The following is an 18,936-nucleotide window of genomic DNA, read 5'->3' on the forward strand; positions in this document are numbered from 1 at the left end:
AACAGGCAGTAGTAGTCGAATAGTAGACTAGGATAGCCTCGTCTGTCTTAAAGTGACAGGTCAAAGCAATTGGGGGCGGGGAAGTCAATCCTTTCCAGCAACAGGTAGGGCTACACCACTAATTCTCAATCCCATTCTGAACAAAGTTCTGCACAGCAGTGTCAGATTTCCTCCCACTGGGGAAGAGACGCGAAGAAGCGGATTATCTCCCAGGTGAGGGGAAGAGGAGAGCCTTGGGCCTGTCCCTAGAACTTGAGCAATCGTCGGTTCCGTCGGTCCTTCAGTCTTCCCCACCCCCATCCCCGTCCCAGTAGCTGTGCAAAAACAGAGCTTCTGGTCCCCATTCGAAGCCCAGGGACAGTGGATCACACAGTCCCTGCAACTTCGTAGCCAAAAACCACCTTCGACTTTGCCACCCTCCCGGGTCCGTTTTGCTGCTGCGGCAGGGATGGCCCGTCTTTGCAGAGACCCACTTCCACGCTGGGCCGCGGCGCACCGACACGGCTGTGGCGGGGGGCCGGAGCTAGCCTTGCAGGTTTTCCGCCTCTCCGGGCCCGCCTCCCCGGGAACTCCCGGGCCCGGCCGTCCGGAGCCTCCGGGAGGGGAGCGGTGCAAGCCGCCCGCGTCATCTGATGCTGTTTCCTGCAAGAGAGAGAAGAGCGGAAAAAAGTGAAACTCCACCCTCCACCTCTGCCTCCCGCCCCCGGGGCCAAAGTACAAAGGGAGGAGGAAGAAGGGAACGGGGTCGGAGCCGTCGGAGCTAAAAGCACTAGAGCCGGGGAGAGGGAGCTCCGAGCCTACTGGGGACTTTCTCCAGCCCTGCACCTGAGAACCCCGGCCGGAGTCCGGGCGCTGCCCCCCCACCCCCGGCAGGCCCCACCTCACCCTTGGCGGGCGCCCAAACCGGGCTCCCCGGACTTCTCCCGAACTGAGGGACGCTCAGCCCCTTGAAGCCAGCCATGGTGAGGCGCCGGAGGCCCCGGGGCCCCACCCCTCCAGCCTGACCACACCACCCTGGGTGCCCTCCTCTGAAGCCCGAGATGCGGGGGACCGGGAGGCAACACTCCCGGCTCCCCAGAGAGGCGTGGGTCTGGGGCTGAGGGCCACGACCCGGATGCCCAGGTTCCCGCACTAGCGCTAGGCAGCCAGCGGGGGTGGGGACCGCGGGCACCGGGAGAAGGACCCCCCACATTCCAACGACGGCTCAGGGCCATGGAGCCCTTGAAGAACCTCTTCCTCAAGAGCCCTCTGGGGTCATGGAACAGCAGTGGCACTGGGGGCGGCGGGGGTGGGGGCGGAGGCCGGCCGGAGGGATCCCCGAAGGCGGCCGCTTATGCTAACCCTGTGTGGACAGCCCTGTTCGACTATGAGCCCAACGGGCAGGACGAGCTGGCCCTGCGGAAGGGCGACCGTGTGGAGGTGCTGTCCCGGGATGCAGCCATCTCTGGAGATGAGGGCTGGTGGGCAGGCCAGGTGGGTGGCCAGGTGGGCATCTTCCCATCCAACTACGTGTCTCGGGGTGGTGGCCCACCCCCCTGCGAGGTAGCCAGCTTCCAAGAGCTGCGGCTGGAGGAAGTGATCGGCATTGGTGGCTTCGGCAAGGTGTACCGTGGAAGCTGGCGAGGGGAGCTGGTGGCTGTGAAAGCAGCGCGCCAGGACCCCGATGAGGACATCAGCGTGACAGCTGAGAGCGTCCGCCAAGAGGCCCGACTTTTCGCCATGTTAGCCCATCCCAACATCATTGCCCTCAAAGCTGTGTGTCTGGAGGAACCAAATCTCTGCCTAGTGATGGAGTATGCGGCAGGAGGGCCCCTCAGTCGTGCCCTTGCTGGGAGGCGTGTGCCCCCACACGTGCTGGTCAACTGGGCCGTGCAGATTGCCCGTGGGATGCACTACCTGCACTGTGAGGCTCTGGTACCTGTCATCCACCGCGATCTCAAGTCCAACAACAGTGAGTTTCTCTGGGGTGTGGATGGGAAAGGTCGGGAGAGGCGAGGGAGATGGGACACAGGCGAGGGAGATGGGACCCAGGCACACATCCCAGCTGAGCCTACTCAGGGATCTGTTGGAGGCAAGAGCGGCTGCCTTAGGGGAATCCCAGTTGACTAAGGGGTACCTGTGGCCTTGCACTGGCCCCAAAGCAGGAATTCCAGGAACCTGGCAGTGCCCTATCCTTGCAGCCTTCAGGGGAAACTGCAGCTTTGGGAAACCTGCGTTAACTTAAGAACTCAGTGTGGGCTGTCAGCGTACTGCCTGTCTGTGCTCACCACCTCAGGAAGTCCCTTGGAGGCCGGTCCTCCTCACCTTCCCTCCCTCTGAAGTTTGCATTCATGGTGTTACTGCTGCTCTGCAATCCCCTTCCCCTCCTTCATTTTGCCTAATCTATCCTGCATCCGTAGAGAGCTTCTCCCGGACAGAGATCTCAGAGGGAAAAGTCCCTTACTTTCAGCTGCCCCTTACCTGGCCTTTATTTTTTTGACTCAGAGTCTCTATGTCTATATTTCCCATACAAATGAGTGCTCAGTAGTCCAAAATGGCTTCATGGCCTGGGTAAGTCCTAGTGAACAGTGCCCAATAAGTAGTCCATGCCTCAGCCATGGACAGGGGCATTTAAGAGCAGGATAGACAAGGGGGCCCAGCCTGGAATCCATGCTTGGGAGTGAGAGCCTGGCTAAGGGAAACTGTCTCTAACCATTTTAGCTGCCCCCCCTCCCACACTTCCCATCATAGGCCCAAGACAAGTGAATGACAGGTTCAGAGAGCTTTCTGAAGCAGGCTGGTTTCATGCCAGGCCAAAACAGGTAGCATTTAGAAAGGCACATGGGAAGTGTCTAGGCAGGGCCTGACCAGAACAGATCTCCGCATGTTGGGGGGGGGGAGCGGTGTGTGGACACCGGGAGCTGGACCCCATTGGAACCCAGAGCACAAGCTGGATAGCAGTAGGAAAAGTAAGGAAAGCCTCAGTGAGCTCAGACACTGGGAAGGCACAGAGACTCTTAGGAGATATCAGCATCCATATTTTGAGCCTTCTGGCCTTGGCCGACATGAACTAGGGGCTAGGGGAAGCAGAGCACCAGGACCCAAGTCCTTGCTAGAGCCAGAGGTGCCAGCAAAGGCCAGCAATCGTAGGGGCAGTTCATGTGTCTCAGCCGGACCCCTGTGTGTGACCTAGCTGTCTAGGGACCCCCCATTCTCTGCCCTAGCCTGAGGGGGATTCCCGGAAGGCTCAGGGGGTGGGGGCTCCTGTCTTCTGTTTTTCCTCCCTTCTCTTTCCAGAAAAAAATGGAACAATAGTCCAGGCCCCTGCTCCCCACCCTCCCCACCGCTTCCTGTGTTTCCTGCTGCCCCTGGGCTGGCTTCCTGCCCCTGCTCCAGCCCCTGTTCCCTCCCTAGCCCAGCTGCCTGCAGGGGAGGAAAGAGCTGGGGGTGGAGGGGTTTCGGGAGAGGAAGGAACCGGGATTGCTCCCCCATGCTCCCTCCCCCAGTTCCTCTGCTTCCCTTCCAGAGTCTGGGTGGTGGTGAAGGGCAGGCAAGGTGTGTGCTCTTAGCCTCTGAGCCTGGCATCCAACCTCACAGACCCCAGTCCTAGGCCCGAGTTGCTGTCTGCAGGATTGGGGCAGGGGGGAGTCCCTGGGCTGGGGGAGCACAAGCAGGAAACAATGGCATGATTTTCCTGGACAATGGGGGCCTTGTGAGAAAGCCTGGCGGGGAGAGAAGGGGGAATTCTCCAGGCCCACGAGTCACAGGACCAACCAGCCAGCCTAGCCTGGGCCTGACCTCCCCCAATTTGCCCCCAAAGGACCCCCCCTCCCAGTTGGAGACCTGGCCCCAAAAGGAGAAGTAGAGACCATGGGAGGGAAGCGGAAGAGGTGTGAGTTGCCCAAGCTACTCTAGAGCCCCACAAAGGGGGTGGGGAGCTTGGCCAAGTCCTTCCCAAAGCCAGGGAGCCCCTAATGCCAAGAGTTGGCCTGCTTGCCCCAGCCTGCTAGCCCGTTTCTGCATGGCTCCTTACCTCCCATGCCTTAGGTCTCTGTCACACACCAAGTTCAAGACCCAAGGCCGGCAGCAGGCAGCTTGGAGAAAAAGCAAGCAATACAGAGTTGAGATGGAGGCTTGACAAGTGCCAGAGCTGGAGGCCACAATACAAAGAAGTCCTGAGACTTGGGGCGACTTGCTAACTCCGCTCTGATCCTCAGATTCCCCCTCTGAAAAAAGGAGATTAGCTTCTCTGTTTGACACAGGAGAGCACATTGCCAGTCTGTGGCAGAGATCAGGCCTGGAGGCAACTTCTCCATAGGAGAGATAGGCATTGGCTCCAGAAAGGGAATCTGTGCTCTCCCACCCTGCCTAGCCCGGTGTGGTTCCTCGTGGGGGAGCTTGTGCAGGGCTGACAACTGGTTGGTTCTGAGCCTGCAGCAGCCACACAAGAGGCAGCTGAAAAGCTGGAAGTAAAGAATGACTAAGGGTAGAGAGAGGAGAGTGGGCCTCCCAGATATGAAGACAAAATCTGAGGCTGGGTGCCAGTGACCTCACATCTGTAATCCTAGCTACTCAGGATGGAGGCTGAGATCTGAGGATTGCGGTTCGAAGCTAGCCCTGGCATGAGTCTATGAGACTCTTACCTAGCTAACCACCAAAAAATCCAGAAGTAGGGACTAGGAAGGTGGTTTAGTGGAAACGTGGTTTAGTGGTAGAGTGCTTGTCTAGCATGCATGAAGTCCTAGGTTCAATTCCTCACTACACATAAATAGAAAAAGCTGGAAGTAGCACTGTGGCTCAAGTGGTAGAATGCTAGCCTTCAGCAAAAGAAGCTCAGGGACAGTGCCCAGGCCCTGAGTTCAAGCCCCACTAAGACTTGTTAAAAAAAAAAAAAAGCCAGAAGTAGAGCTATGGCTCAAATGGTGGAGCACTAGCCTTAAACAAAGACCTTTCCTCAGGGATAGCACCCAGGTCCTGATTTCAGGCCCCAGTACCAGCACAAAAGAAAAAATAATCCTGCAAGATGTCAGACCCCAAGCAAAGGCTTTAAAAATCAGTTTGATGCTCATGACAACCCTCTGAGGTGGAATTTGTTGTCATCCTCAGCCTTACTGCCTGTGCAGGACTCAGCCCAAGTCTTGTTCAGTGTAATGAGTGGATTTCGAGACCATTCTCCGAATTAGGAGAAATTACAGAAAAGTTTGCCAGGCACAGACACCATAAAGGCTGTTAAGGGCGTATGGAAAACCCAGGTGGAGCAGCTAATGAGCAGCTGAACTGGGCTGCTGATCTGTAGAGCTCTAAGTATGGAAGATGCCAGTGAGGACAGGCAGCTGGCACCTGTAATAGGCTGAGGCAGACCAGGAGTAATAAGCAGAGGCTGGTAAGAGACGGGGCTCCTAGGAACATTGGAATCAGAGTGAAGTGGTACTGAGAGTGGAAGAGGGCTAAGGAAGCAGAGCCAAGCAGCAGATGCCTTTCGAGCTGAGGCCAGCAGAGAGGGGCAGGGAAGCAGAGACAGAGCCCCCGGCAGGCCCCAAGGCTTCACCAGGATCAGGACCAGGGATTGTGGATTCAGACTCTCAAACATGCACACCCTGTCTCCACCTCCTTTGAACAGTCCTCCCTGACTCACCTAGCTGTGTAGGTGCCCTTCCCTAGGTCACTACGTATGTCACCCCATTGCTGTACTTGATACCCTGTTCAGCACAGCTGAAGGATACCTCTTGACACTTGTGTGGAAAAGTTTCACTTCTCTCCCACAGGAGGGCCCTTCAGACCCTTGATGGCTTTCTGATTTTTGTCCCCTTTTTATTCCCTACAACTTCTCTCACTTGAGCTGTTTTTGACCTGGCAAGAAACTTGCAAGTTGCCGCTTTATCTTCCCTGTACTGAGTATGGTGGCCCCATTTGGATCAAAGCCAGTAGCCCCTGCCAAGTCTGACCATCCACTCCTACTTTTGCTGCAGACTCCTCCTTTGTGGCCAAGAACCATCACCCCTCCCTTTCTCTTCACACTGCCTTGGTGGATATCTTTTGGAGTCTTCTGGCTGGGAATGGCTGCCGTAGCCACCATGTGCTGAGAGTACCAAGGGCCTGTGGTGCCTGCTGGCATATTCTGTGTGTGTGTGTGTGTGTGTGTGTGTGTGTGTGTGTATACACTGGGGTTTAAAGTTAATTAAATTCAGGGACTGGGTACTGTCCCTTAGTTTTTCTACTCAAGGCTGGTGCTCTACCATTTGAGTCACAGATCGACTTTTATCTTTTGGTGGTTAATTGAAGAGTCTCATGAACTTTCCTGCCTGGGCTGGCTTTGATCTACAATCCTCAGATCTCAGCCTCCTGAGTAGCTAAGATTATAAGTGTGAGCCACTGGACCTGGCTTCTGCATGCCTTCTTTGCTCGCCTAGGACTTCCTGTCTGTTCCCTATCCCCAGGGGGATTCTGATTCACACTCACTGATGCCACAGACATTGAGAAACTGCTGCATTGCTAGGTTTTTATTCCCTGAAATATTGAAGGAACGTTAGAACATGAGCTTTGGAGCCACGCAGAGGAGGTTGGAATCTCTGCTTTATTTGCTTATAACTTTGGCAAAACTATTTCCCTTCTGTTTTCCTCAATTGTAAAATGGGAATAATAATAACCTATCCCATTTATTTATTTTGTAGTGCTGAGATTTTAATTCAGCCTCACACGCTAGGCAAAGAGTCTACCATGTGAACCACCCCTTAGCTCCGTTTTGTTCTAATTATTTTTCAGATAAGGGCTCAAATTTTTGTCAGGGGCCAGCCTGGTCCTCCATCCCAAAGATCTGGAATAACAGATGTTTGCTAACAACCAGCCTAAAATCTCTATTCTCCAAACCTCTACAATAGCTAGAGGAGAGGCATAAGTCAGTGTACCCAGCCTGAAAAGGTTGTGTATGTGTTGTGTGTATGTTGTGAGATCATCGAGCTTGAACTCAGTGCCTCAATCCTGTCACTAAGCCTTTTTGCTCAAGACTAGCCCTCTACCAATTGAGCCAGAGCTCCACTTCTGGCTTTTTTTTTGGGGGTCCGGTCGTGGGGCCTGAACTCTGGGCCTGGGCGCTGTCCCTCAGCTCTTCAGCTCAAGGCTAGCGCTCTACCACTTGAGCCACAGCGCCACTTCCGGCTTTTTTCTGTTTGCTTATGTGGTGCTGAGGAATCGAACCCAGGGTCTTGAGCATGCAAGGCAAGCGCTCTACCACTGAGCCACCTTCCCAGCCCACTTCTGGCTTTTTTGGTGGTTAACTGGAGGTAACAGTCTCACAGACTTTACTTTCTAGGCTGGCTGAGAACCTTGATCCTCAGATCTCAGCTTCCTAAGCAGGTAGGATTACAGGCGTGAGCCACAGGTCCCAGCTTGAAAATTTTGTTGTCTTGGTTTTGAGTGCTAGAACTGAGTATAAAGTATTGGCCTCCACTAATTGCTGGATAACTGTGTCCCAAATGGTTATTTTGTCTGGTTCTACTCCACACCCCAGCTTTGGGTATGACCTAGACAAGTCACATCTGTGCACCTAGTTGCCTGCCCAGGACACCTGTCAGATGCTGCAAGCTCTTCACCTGTTCCCACATCTAATCCTGGAACCCCAACAATCCTGCCCTTCTTCCCCAGTTCTGCTGCTACAGCCCATTGAGGGTGACGACATGGAGCATAAGACCCTGAAGATCACTGACTTTGGCCTGGCCCGAGAATGGCACAAGACCACACAAATGAGTGCTGCCGGCACCTATGCCTGGATGGCACCTGAAGTCATCAAGGCCTCCACCTTCTCTAAGGGCAGCGATGTCTGGAGGTGTGGCCTGGTGGGGACTGGACGGGGTCTGCTGTGGGTCTGTGAAGGGTAGCAGTGGTTGCCTAAGCCTAGGGGTAGGCACAGGCTGAGCCCAGAGAAAGGGCCTCAGACAGTTTAGTTCCTCCTTGCTTTGGGGTGTAGTGTCAGTAAGTAGGCAGAAGAGGCCACCCAGACTCTTTGTCTTACCCACAGCTTTGGGGTGCTTCTGTGGGAACTACTGACTGGGGAGGTGCCCTACCGAGGTATCGACTGTCTTGCCGTGGCCTATGGTGTGGCCGTTAACAAGCTCACATTGCCCATCCCGTCTACCTGCCCCGAACCCTTTGCACAGCTCATGGCCGGTAAGAGGGCAGGGTGGGCAGATGAGGGACTGAATTTCCTGGCCCAGGACACCTCCAATTCACACCCCCTCCTTATTCTGTCCCTCTTCCCTGACGTGCCCGTAGACTGCTGGGCGCAGGACCCCCACCGCAGGCCGGACTTCGCCTCCATCCTGCAGCAGTTGGAGGCGCTAGAAGCGCAGGTCCTGCGGGAGATGCCGCGGGACTCCTTCCATTCCATGCAGGAGGGCTGGAAACGAGAGATCCAGGGCCTCTTCGACGAGCTGCGGGCCAAGGAAAAGGTACGAGGAATCGGAGGACCCAGGAACCGAACCAGTGTTTCCCTGGTCTCCCTCAGTGAGTGGAGGTGGGCGCCGGGGTCAGTACTGGGCTGACCCTGACGCCTTCGCTGTTCCGGAGCGCAGGAGCTCCTGAGCCGCGAGGAGGAGCTGACGCGTGCGGCCCGCGAGCAGCGATCGCAAGCGGAGCAGCTGCGGCGGCGAGAGCACCTGCTGGCCCAGTGGGAGCTGGAGGTGTTCGAGCGCGAGCTGACGCTGCTCCTGCAGCAGGTGGACCGCGAACGGCCACACGTGCGCCGCCGCCGGGGCACTTTCAAGCGCAGCAAGCTCCGGGCGCGCGACGGCGGCGAGCGCATCAGCATGCCCCTCGGTAAGGGGCGGGCCCGAGGGCGCCTCTCAGTTATTGGCTGCTGGCGCCAGGGGGCGGGGATGCCTATCCCATTGGCTGTTTTGGGAAGAGGGGTGTGGCCTCGGGCTGCTTGATGCACCGGGATTGGTTGTGCCGTGTTGGTAGGTTGATCCTTGAGTTGAAGGCTAAGAAGGGGTGGCACCCGGAATGTTTTTCTTGTCTGGGCGGGTTCGGGAGGGAATATTTTCACGTTGACCTGGGAGTGGCTGCGATCGGGAAGGGGCGGGGCTGTTGGAAGTTCTAGGAAGGCTTGTGGGAGGGTGGGAGAAAGGCGGCACGCGGGGAACCTCCGACTCCGCCCAGCAAGGCGAGTGCTTGAGTGACAGGTGGTCCTATCTCCTTTCCGCCCCCCAAGTTTGCAAAGGCAGTGAGAAGAGACTGCTGTCACTCTCAGCGCCTTCCTGCGTAGTCTGAGGGCTTCCCCAGGGCCCCTGCAGTTTGGAAGTCCTGGCTCTCCTTCACAGACTCGCATCTGCTCCCCTTTTTCCCTGCACCCCAGATTTCAAGCACCGCATCACTGTGCAAGCATCACCTGGCCTTGACCGCAGGAGAAATGTCTTCGAGGTTGGGGCTGGGGACTCGCCCACCTTTCCTCGGTTCCGAGCCATACAGTGTAAGATCCCTGGTCTCCCTAGCCCGCTCCCACGTCCTAACTCCTCTAGCAACCCTCATTCTTGGAAGTGAAAACCACCACCTCCTTTCTTCCACTTCTAGGCTCCCCGCCCCCCAATCTAGTGCCTCACTAATTATGTTAGGTAAATATCATCGCTATTTAAGTTCTGCTGATAAGAAAAGTAAAACGTTTTTCAACATAACAGTAAGTGGCCCAGCTAAAATTCAAACTCAAGCAGTTGGCTTTGCTGTACTTATTTCTATGTAGTATATAATAGCTGCAAGGGCTGGGAAGGTGGCTCAGTGGTAGAGCACTTGCCTTGCATGCATGAGGCCCTGGGTTCGATTCCTCAGCACCACATAAGCAGAAGAAAAGCCGGAAGTGGTGCTGTGGCTCAAGTGGTAGAGCACTAGCCTTGAGCTGAAGAGCTGAGGGACAGTGCCCAGGTCCAGAGTTCAGGCCCACAAACCGACCCAAAAAGAAACACACACACACAAACAGCTGCAAGACTGAGATTTCTGCATTGGTGGCCCATGCCTGTCATCCTAGGTATTCAGGATGCTGAGATCTGAGGATCTCAGTTCAAAGCCAGCCTGGGCAGGAAAGTCCACGAGACTTATCTCTGATTAACCAACAAAAAGGCCAAGTGTAGCTGTAGCTCAACTGGTAGAACAATAATTTTGAGCAAAAAATCAAAGGGACAGCAACCAGGTCCTGAGTTCAAGCCCTACTTCTGTTCCCCCTCTCCCCCCCACCCCCACCCCCCGCCAAAAAAAACAAAAATAACAAAACACCACAACAAGAACAAAGACTAATGAGATGTTCCACTTTACTTCTGGCCCCGAGACCCAGACTCTCCTATCCTCTGCGAAGCCCACACTGAGAATGATAAGGAGCTTAACCTGTCCCCATCTTCCAGAGTTGCCTTGGAGTCACGACAGGGTGGGGAGAGAGGAAGACAGGGTCAGCTCATAGTCTTATCTGGTTCCCTTGCAGTGGAGCCCGCAGAGCCAGGCCAGGCATGGGGCCGCCAATCTCCCAGACGTCTGGAGGACTCGAGCAATGGAGAGCGGCGAGCATGCTGGGCCTGGGGTCCCAGTTCCCCCAAGCCTGGGGAGGCCCAGAATGGGAGGTAAACACCCCCCTTCCACCTCAGGATTGTGCTCCTCCCCACAAACCTGAGACTCACCCCCTCCCCTCCTTTCCTTCTCCAGGAGAAGATCTCGTATGGACGAAGCCACGTGGTACCTGGATTCAGATGATTCATCCCCCTTAGGATCTCCTTCCACACCCCCAACACTCAATGGTAAGTGACCTTCTCTCCCCTAACGGGATCTTGCTGAGCTTCTTTAGACACTAAGGTAGAACATAAGAAGCCAGGAGGCAGAGGAGGAATCTTGTCCCTCGTTGCATGTTCTAGTGATTGGCTGAGACAGGACAGAGCCAGGACCACAAGACAGTGGACACAGCCCAGGCCTCAGGGGGCCCAGAGACTTGTCCCCCCTGTTCAAGCCTGGGCCTTCAAGGGGGCACCAGTGCTTTATGCTGTAATCTTAACTACTCAGGGGGAGTAAGTTCTAGAGGATCAAGGTTAAAAGCCAGACTAGACAGAAAAGCCCACAAGAGTCCATTTCTAGTAGCCAGTAAAATGTCAGACTGGAAGTGTAACCCAAAGTGATAGTGTACCAGATGTGAGCAAGCAAGCTGAATGAGTGCAAGAGGCCCTGAGTTCAGGCCCAGAATGGGAACACACACCTGCTGCCCTGTGGCAGCCCTGCCCCACAGCAGGCTCTAGGGAGGAGGGAGGTTCCCTTTGATGGCCCAGAGAAGCAGTGCCTAGGGACCAGAAGGAAACTGCTTATCTGGGGTGAAGCCAGACAAGTGATTTTCACAGGATGTTTCTCAGATGCTCTTCTTGGGAGCCCTTGGCGGGGGTGCAGAGGGTAAGAAGGCCCACCAGCCTGGTGGCTAATGCCTATAATCCCTGCTACCCAGAAGATTACAGTTCTAAGCAGCCTGATCAGAAAAGTCTATGAGGCTCTAATCTCCAATTAATAGCAAAATGCAGAAGTGGAATTGTGCCTCAAGCAGTAGAGCACTGGCCTTGAGCAAAAAAGCCAAGCAAGAGTACAAAGCCCCCAGGTCAAGTACACTGCATCTGGAGAAATCTGGAGTTTTTCTGTTCTCCATGGTAATAGCATCTTCTCTTCTGTCCAGCCCTGTGAGGGACATACTGTTATTTCCCTCATTTTAAAGGAAATTGAGGCTCCAAAAAAGAGAAATAACCTGCCTGAAATCTTCAGATTTTGAAGGTTTCAGCCAAGAGAGACTCTGGCTCTCATTCTTTTTTTTTTTTTTTTGCCAGTCCTGGGGCTTGAACCCAGGGCCTGGGCACTGTACCTGAGCTTCTTTTGCTCAAGGCTAGCACTCTATCTACCACTTGAGCCACAGCACCACTTTCAGTTTTTCTGTGCATGTAGTAGTAAGGATTCGAACTCAGAGCTTCATGCATGCAAGGCAAACACTCTACCACTGAGCCACCTTCCTAGTCCCTTGCTCTCATTCTTATAGCCAGCTTCCTGGAAGGAAGGACTCCTCACTTGAAAATGGTTAGAAGGCTAGAGGAGACAGACAGCAGGGCTCCAGAATCAGAATGACAGGGGCTCAGCTCAATACTCCCCAACCTTGGCACAAGCTAGAAGTTATGGTTTCTCTTGCCTGTGGATGCCTGTGCCAACCTGGGGACCATCTTAGCCCTAGTCCCCAGCTTTACCTGCTGCCTGTAGCCCAAGGCAGGACCCGGCTTAAGTGCAGTAAACAATTTAGCTCCCCTTCTCTATCCCATCCCTATCACTAGGGCCTGAGTTGATGGTATTAGTAGCCATGTTTATTGGCTCTCTCCTAGGTGCCAGGCATTACTGTGAGGTGGATATTATTATCAGCACAGTTGTTCAGAGGAGGAAACGGAAGCACAGGAGATTAAGTGGTTTGCTCTAGGGCATGCAGCCCAGTAGGGATTTGAACCTAGGTTTTGGTTTTGGTTTTTGTTTTTTTGTCGGTCGTGGGGCTTGAACTCTGGGCCTGGGCGCTGTCCCTCAGCTCTTCAGCTCAAGGCAAGCACTCTACCACTTGAGCTACAGCGCCACTTCCGGTTGTCTGGTGGTTTATTGGAGATAGGAGTCTCACGGTCTCTCCTGCCCGGGCTGGCTTTGAACCGCGATCCTCAGATCTCAGCCTCCTGAGTAGCTAGGATTACAGGCGTGAGCCACCAGCGCCCGGCTTGAACCTAGGTTTTTGAAGCAGAGCCCTGGACCCCCACCTACCAAAACAGTTTTCACCCCCGTAGTTGTGCTGTGGTGACTAAACAAAAATCTGAAAGGCCAAGGTGATTAAATTTGCCTGTTCTAGAACGTGCCGGGGGCGTGAGTCAGAGCAGACCCTGATAGCGCTCCACACAGCCCTCTGCCCTTGTCCTCCCTGGGCAGTGTAACACAAGTTTTCTGCGCTACCTGAAAGGATATGCCTGCCCAGCCTAGCTGCGAGCTGACCATGCCTCCCCTGGTTCAAGTCTCCACCCCAGCTGCCATCTTGATCTCCCAGCTACCCAGTCAGAAGCCTGGCTGAGAATCAATGACTGGAACCTCTATTCCAGCCATAAGTCACCATTGGTGATCCCTACACACCTACCCTGTCCCCAGCTGGATATCTGTTCCCTGAGGACCAGGGTACAGTGAGTTATGTTTGTTGGTCAGTCGTGGGGCCTGAACTCTGGGCCTGGGCGCTGTCCCTCAGCTCTTCAGCTCAAGGCTAGCGCTCTACCACTTGAGCCAAAGCACCACTTCCGGCTTTTTTGGCTTATGTGGTGCTGAGGAATCGAACCCAGGGTCTTGAGCATGCAAGGCAAGTGCTCTACCACTGAGCCACCTTCCCAGCCCTGAGTTATGTATTTTGCAGCACTGACAAATCCAGAGCCCTTAACCACAAGCCCCAGGGAAGCAATTTCCCCTTTGTCTCTGGCTCAGGAATAGTCATCCTGCTTCTGAGAAACAGGGTTTCCAACTTTGCCAGGACACTTTAGAGGCAAATTCAACTCCCAGCTCAAATATTCTGGATGCCACTTAACTCAGGGAGCCTCTGTTTCTCAGGATTAACTACAAGAACTTCTGTTCACCCTGGTGGCCTGACCTCTACCCACACTTTCCTTTGTCTCTTTCTCTTACCTATTTTGCATTTTATTTTTTGTGGTGCTGAGACGGAACCCAGGTAAGTGCTCTACCACTTAGCCACATCCCAGCCTTCTCTTGTCTGTAATAAATGCCTCTCAGCTGAGGCTCACACCTGTAATCTACTCAGGAGACTGAGATTTGAAGATCGAGGGTAAAAGCCAGCTGGCAGAAAAGTTCCTAAAGAATCTTAGTTCAAGTTAACCAGGAAGAAATCAGAAGTGGAGTTGTGGTTCAAGTGGTAGAGCACTAGCCTTGAGCAAAAAAGCCAGGCAGGAGCGCCCAGGTCCTGAGTTCAAGTCCCAATATTGGTGCGTGTGCCCACACACACACACACACACACACACACACACACACACACCTTCTGTTTAAACTCAGTATACATGATGTTTCTTTTTCTTTTTTTTTTTTTTTGTGGTTGTTGTCAGCGTGGGCTCTTGAACTCTGGGCCTGGGCACTGCCCTTGAGTTCTTCAGCTCAAGGCAAACTCCCTACCACTTGAGCCACAGAACCACGTCTGGTTTTTTCTGTTTAGACACTTTATGTGAACTGGAGGTTCCCCAGGCCTAGCCGCAGGTGGTCTAGAACCAAGCCAAGCCAATCTAAAGTCTGAAATCAGGATGCTGGTTTTTTTAAATCTAGGACAGCATCTGGTAGGAAGTGATGGTGGGTGAGGAGGGTGAGGGTTGGCCGGCTCCACCCTCACTGGCCTCGTGCAGTCTAATGCAAGCCCTCAAGCTCTCTGGACTTGAGAATCAAACACCTAATACCTCTACATCATGAGAAACATAGGCTCTAAACAAGCTGTGATTGTCAGCAAGGCACTTACCTCTCTGAACCTCAGTTTCTTCATTTCCGGAAGGACAGTATCCCCACATTAGGGTGTGCTCCGAACTATGTTGGAGTGGGAACTGAGTAGGCAGAAGAACCCAGTGTCTCCAAGCTACTTAGGAGACTGAGATCTGCGGATTGCATTGACAGTCAATCTGAGAGGCTTATTAACCACAAAAAGCCAGAAGAGGAGGTGTGGCTCAAGTGGTAGAGTGCCAGCCTTAAAAAAGTTTACCAAAGCCAGGCACCGGTGGCTCACACCTATAATCCTATCTACTCAGGAGGCTGAAATCTGAGGATCATGGTTCAAAGCCAAGGAAAGTCCATGAGACTCTTTTCTCCAATAAACCACCAGAAAACCAGAAGTGGCACTGTGGCTCAAGCGGTAGAGCACTGGCCTTGAGCTGAAGAGCTCAGGGACAGCGCCCAAGCCCAGAGTTCAAGCCCCATGACTGACACACACACACAAAAAGGGGGGCTGGGAAGGTGGTTCAGTGGTAGAGTGCTTACCTTGCATGTATGAGGCCCTGGAATCGATTCCTCAACACCACATAAGCAGAAAAGAAAAAGCTGGAAGTGGCGCTGTGGCTCAAGTGGTAGAGCGCTAGCCTTGAACTGAAGAGCTGAGGGACAGCCCAGGCCCAGAGTTCAGGCCCACGACTGGACCCCCCCCCCCCAAAAAAAATGTCAAGACTTGCCCAGCGAGGAACGGAAGGGGCATGGGGTCCTGGTCCCAGCCAATAGAACCAGCCCTGCCCCTGGCTCTAGAGATTGCCTGTGGCTGGCCATGGAGGCCACAGTCTGCAGCCAGCCTCGTCTGGGATCCCTGTCCTGCCATCACGGGCTCTGGAGCCCTTGGCTGCCTCCCAGTCTGGTTCATCCAGCTCCAACTCTGAGGAAAGGTGGGATGAACTGATGGGAGGTTCTGCTGGACAGGGAGGAGCTGGGCTTACAAGTACAATGGAGTCAGTGAAGATCCCGCTGGACAAGAGAGCTTAGTCCTTATTCCGAGGCCACTGAGCAGTCCCCAGGGCCCTCAAGGGGAAGATGTACCAGCCTTGGTCTGACCTCTGCTGCTGCTGCTCACTTCCAGGTAACCCCCCGAGGCCAAGCCCAGAGTCCGAGGAACCGCGACGGCCGGGCCCAGCGGAACGAGGCAGCAACTCCGGGACACCCAAGCTGATCCAGCGCGCGCTGTTGCGGGGCACGGCCCTGCTTGCCTCACTGGGCCTTGGGCGGGACCTGCAGCCACCAGGGGGCCTGAGCCGAGACCGTGGGGAGTCCCCCACAGTGCCCCCAGTGTCCGTGCCCGCGCCCTGCCCCACTGAGCCACCCTCCACCCCACTCATCCGCCTTTCCCCCAAGATGCCCCACACCCGCAACCAGCCCACCTCAGGGCCTCTGCTGCTGGATCTGGGTGTCACCACTGGCCAACCTTCAGCCAAGAGCCCCCGGCGTGAAGAAACACGAGGTGAGTGACCCTAGGACCAGTGCTGGGATGGTGACCACCAGAGTGGGGAGGGGCCAAGGACTTGCATCTTGGGGCCCTGGAGATACCTGAGCACTGCACTGTATGTTCAGCTGCTGGAGTGGTCGAGGGGGCAGGGTGAGCTAGACCAGCTATGGAACAAGAGAAGTACCAATGACAGACTCCTACTAGGTGGTTACTTATCTGGGTTAATTTTGTAGAGGTTGTCCCATTAATTATAGCAAGGTAGCACATACCTGTAACTCCAGCTGTGGGTCCAGCTCGGGCCAGCCTAAGCTACACAATCAGACTCTGGAAAAAAAGGATCTGTAAACTTATACTCATTTTTTATTTGTTAATTTATGTGTTGGTCATGGGGCTTGAGCTCAAGGATAAGGCTCTGTCCCTGAGCTTTTGTGCTCAAAACTAGTGCTCTACCACTTTGAGCCATAGCTCCACTTCTGGTTTTCTAGTAGTTAAATGGTGATAAGAGTCTCTCTGACTTTCCTGCCCAGGCTGGCTTTGAACTGGAATCCTCAGATCTCAGCCTCCTGAGTAGCTAGGATTACAGGCATTAACTGCTGGCACTTGGCTTTACTTAGCTTTTTTACTTGTAGTTGGTACTCTACCTTTTGAGCCATGCCTCCAATTCCAGGTTTTTTTGTGCCACTCCTAGGGCTTTAACCAAGGGCCTGGGGGCTGTCCTTGAGCCTTTTTTTTACTCCAGACTAGCATTTTACCACTTGAGTCACAGCTCTACTTCCGGAGTTTTGGTGGTTCATTGGAGATAAGAGTCTCACAGACTTGGCTCTTAACCACAAAAGATGAGGAAATTTAAATAATCCAGAAGTTCAGGGGTCTCACAACTTGTAAGTGGATGGGTAAGTTCTGTGTGCTCTACCTGCCAGGTGCTTTATGATTTTTAAAGTTTTTTGATCTAGGGCTGGGAAGGTGACTCAGTGGTAGAGCGCTTGCCTTGCATGCATGAGGCCCTGGTTTGATTCCTCAGCACCACATAAGCCAAAAAAAAAAGCCAGAAGTGGCACTGTGGCTCAAGTGGTAGAGTGCTAGCCTTAAGCTGAAGAGCTGAGGGACAGTGCCCAAGCCCAGAGTTCAGGCCGCATGACCAACCCCCCCCCAAAAAAAAATTTTTTTTTTTTATCTAATTCATTTAATTTTTGGTGTCAGTACTGGAGCTTGAACTCAAGGTCTGGGCACTGTCCCTGAACTTTTCCTGCTCAACACTAGTGCTCTACCATTTAAGCCACAGCTCCATTTCCTTCTTTTTGGTGGCTAAGTAGAGACTAGAGTCTCAAAGACGTTCCTGCTTAGGCTGGCTTTGAACTACAACTCTCAGATCTCAGCCTTCTGAAGAGTGAGGATTCCAGGTGTGAGCCACTGATGGCCAGCTGTCAGGTTCTTCATCCCTTCATGCTAGACAGATGTGCAGTAAACAAAGCATAAAGGATCCCTGAAGTGAGGCGCCAAGCAGCTCCCTTGTAGGAAGAGAAACTGAGGCCTAGAACAGTGCAGGGCCTCCTGGGAACACCTAGGAACTGAGGGGGTCCCTAACCCTGTGCCCCTCCTGCACCCTCATAGGAGGCACCGTCTCACCCCCACCAGGAATATCACGCTCTGCTCCTGGCACCCCTGGCACCCCTCGTTCACCCTTGGGCCTCATCAGCCGACCTCGGCCTTCACCCCTTCGTAGCCGCATTGACCCGTGGAGTTTTGTGTCAGCTGGACCACGGCCTTCACCCCTGCCCTCCCCACAGCCTGCACCCCGACGGGCACCCTGGACCTTGTTCCCGGACTCAGATCCCTTCTGGGACTCCCCACCTGCCAACCCCTTCCGGGGAGGCCCTCAAGACTGCAGGGCGCAGACCAAAGATATGGGTGCCCAGGCCCCCTGGGCACCAGAGGCAGGGCCTTGAGTGGGCCAGGCCACCCGCCACGCTCCAGCTACCTTAGAGGAGACACCGCATACACTGGAATGGGCACCAGGCAGGCCTCTCTATAGCTGCCTTGGTTTCCCCCAGGATCCCCACCACCACCCCCGCTGGGGCGGGGGTGGTCAGGAACACTACACTGCACCGGAAGCCTTCACACTGGATGGGGGGCCTGCACCCCCTTCACCTGCAACCTGGAGGTCCCCCTGACTTCCTGCCCTACTGGGGCCTGACACTGTACCCAGCTGGTTGGGAGGACCAGAGCCTGACTCAGGGAATTGCCCGCAGGGGTGTCCGCAGGGAGGGGAGGTGCAGGGGAGAAAGGCCAACCTCAGCTGTCACCAGCACTTTTGACCAAGTCCTGCCACTGTGGTTCCTGCCCCAGGGCTTAGTTCCTGGACGGCCCCCCTCCCCCCACCCCCTATCCCACCTCTGAAAGTGGTCAGAGGCTGGGATTTTTTGGGTGCCTTCCTGCTGCCCCAGCCAGGGTTGTGGCCTTGGCCTGAGGTTCCAATGAAGCCAAATAAACTTGTAAGCTGTTTTCCCAAGTGCAGCAGGCTGGTGTTGTCATCCCCACCCCCCAGGCACGTGGTTCAGGCCACATCGCTTTGCCACGCGTGCCTCTCAACTTCCCCCAACCACAAACACTAGTTCACTGGTGTTTTCCTCACACTCACTCCACGTCTGCACGTGTTTCCAGTGACTGTATTTATCCCAATCCTCCCTGTTGACCCTGCCTGTCTTCTGCTTGCTGGCCACAGAACCCCCACCCGGTACAGATCTCCCACTTCCCAGAGTCCACAGCCCTCAGGTGACATCCTCAGATTGGCCCTGGGTTGATCTCCAGCCCAGGGTCTGGATCAGCCCAGGGTCTGGATGCTCAAGGAACCATCCCACCACCTCCAGGCATGGTGAGCACCAGACAGGACCATCCCTGGACGTCTGTGTTCTCACACTATGCCCTGGGCCAGCGCCCTTCCTTGGCCTCTGGCACTCAGAATCTGCGGTTGATAGTTAAGAGGG

General features: G+C 54.5%; 1 protein-coding gene across 2 annotated transcripts; it reads left to right on the forward strand.

Annotated features, from left to right (window-relative positions):
* The first annotated feature begins 732 nt into the window (after positions 1-732).
* Map3k11 (mitogen-activated protein kinase kinase kinase 11) lies at positions 733-18,461 on the forward strand. Of its 2 annotated transcripts, none has more exons than XM_013020915.1 (10): positions 733-1,951; positions 7,621-7,801; positions 7,994-8,142; positions 8,248-8,423; positions 8,547-8,790; positions 9,329-9,442; positions 10,439-10,574; positions 10,657-10,748; positions 15,590-15,967; positions 17,564-18,461. In XM_013020915.1, exons 1-10 carry the CDS (start codon positions 1,213-1,215, stop codon positions 17,896-17,898), a joined length of 2,544 nt encoding a protein of 847 aa, XP_012876369.1. In that variant the 5' UTR covers positions 733-1,212; the 3' UTR covers positions 17,899-18,461. The 2 variants fall into 2 exon arrangements, with proteins under 2 accessions (XP_012876369.1, XP_012876370.1); XM_013020916.1 differs by having other exon boundaries at positions 17,588-18,461.
* The last annotated feature ends 475 nt before the right edge of the window (positions 18,462-18,936 follow it).

The sequence above is a fragment of the Dipodomys ordii genome, unplaced genomic scaffold, assembly GCF_000151885.1.
Source record: "Dipodomys ordii isolate 6190 unplaced genomic scaffold, Dord_2.0 Scaffold54, whole genome shotgun sequence".
NCBI lineage: Eukaryota > Metazoa > Chordata > Mammalia > Rodentia > Heteromyidae > Dipodomys > Dipodomys ordii.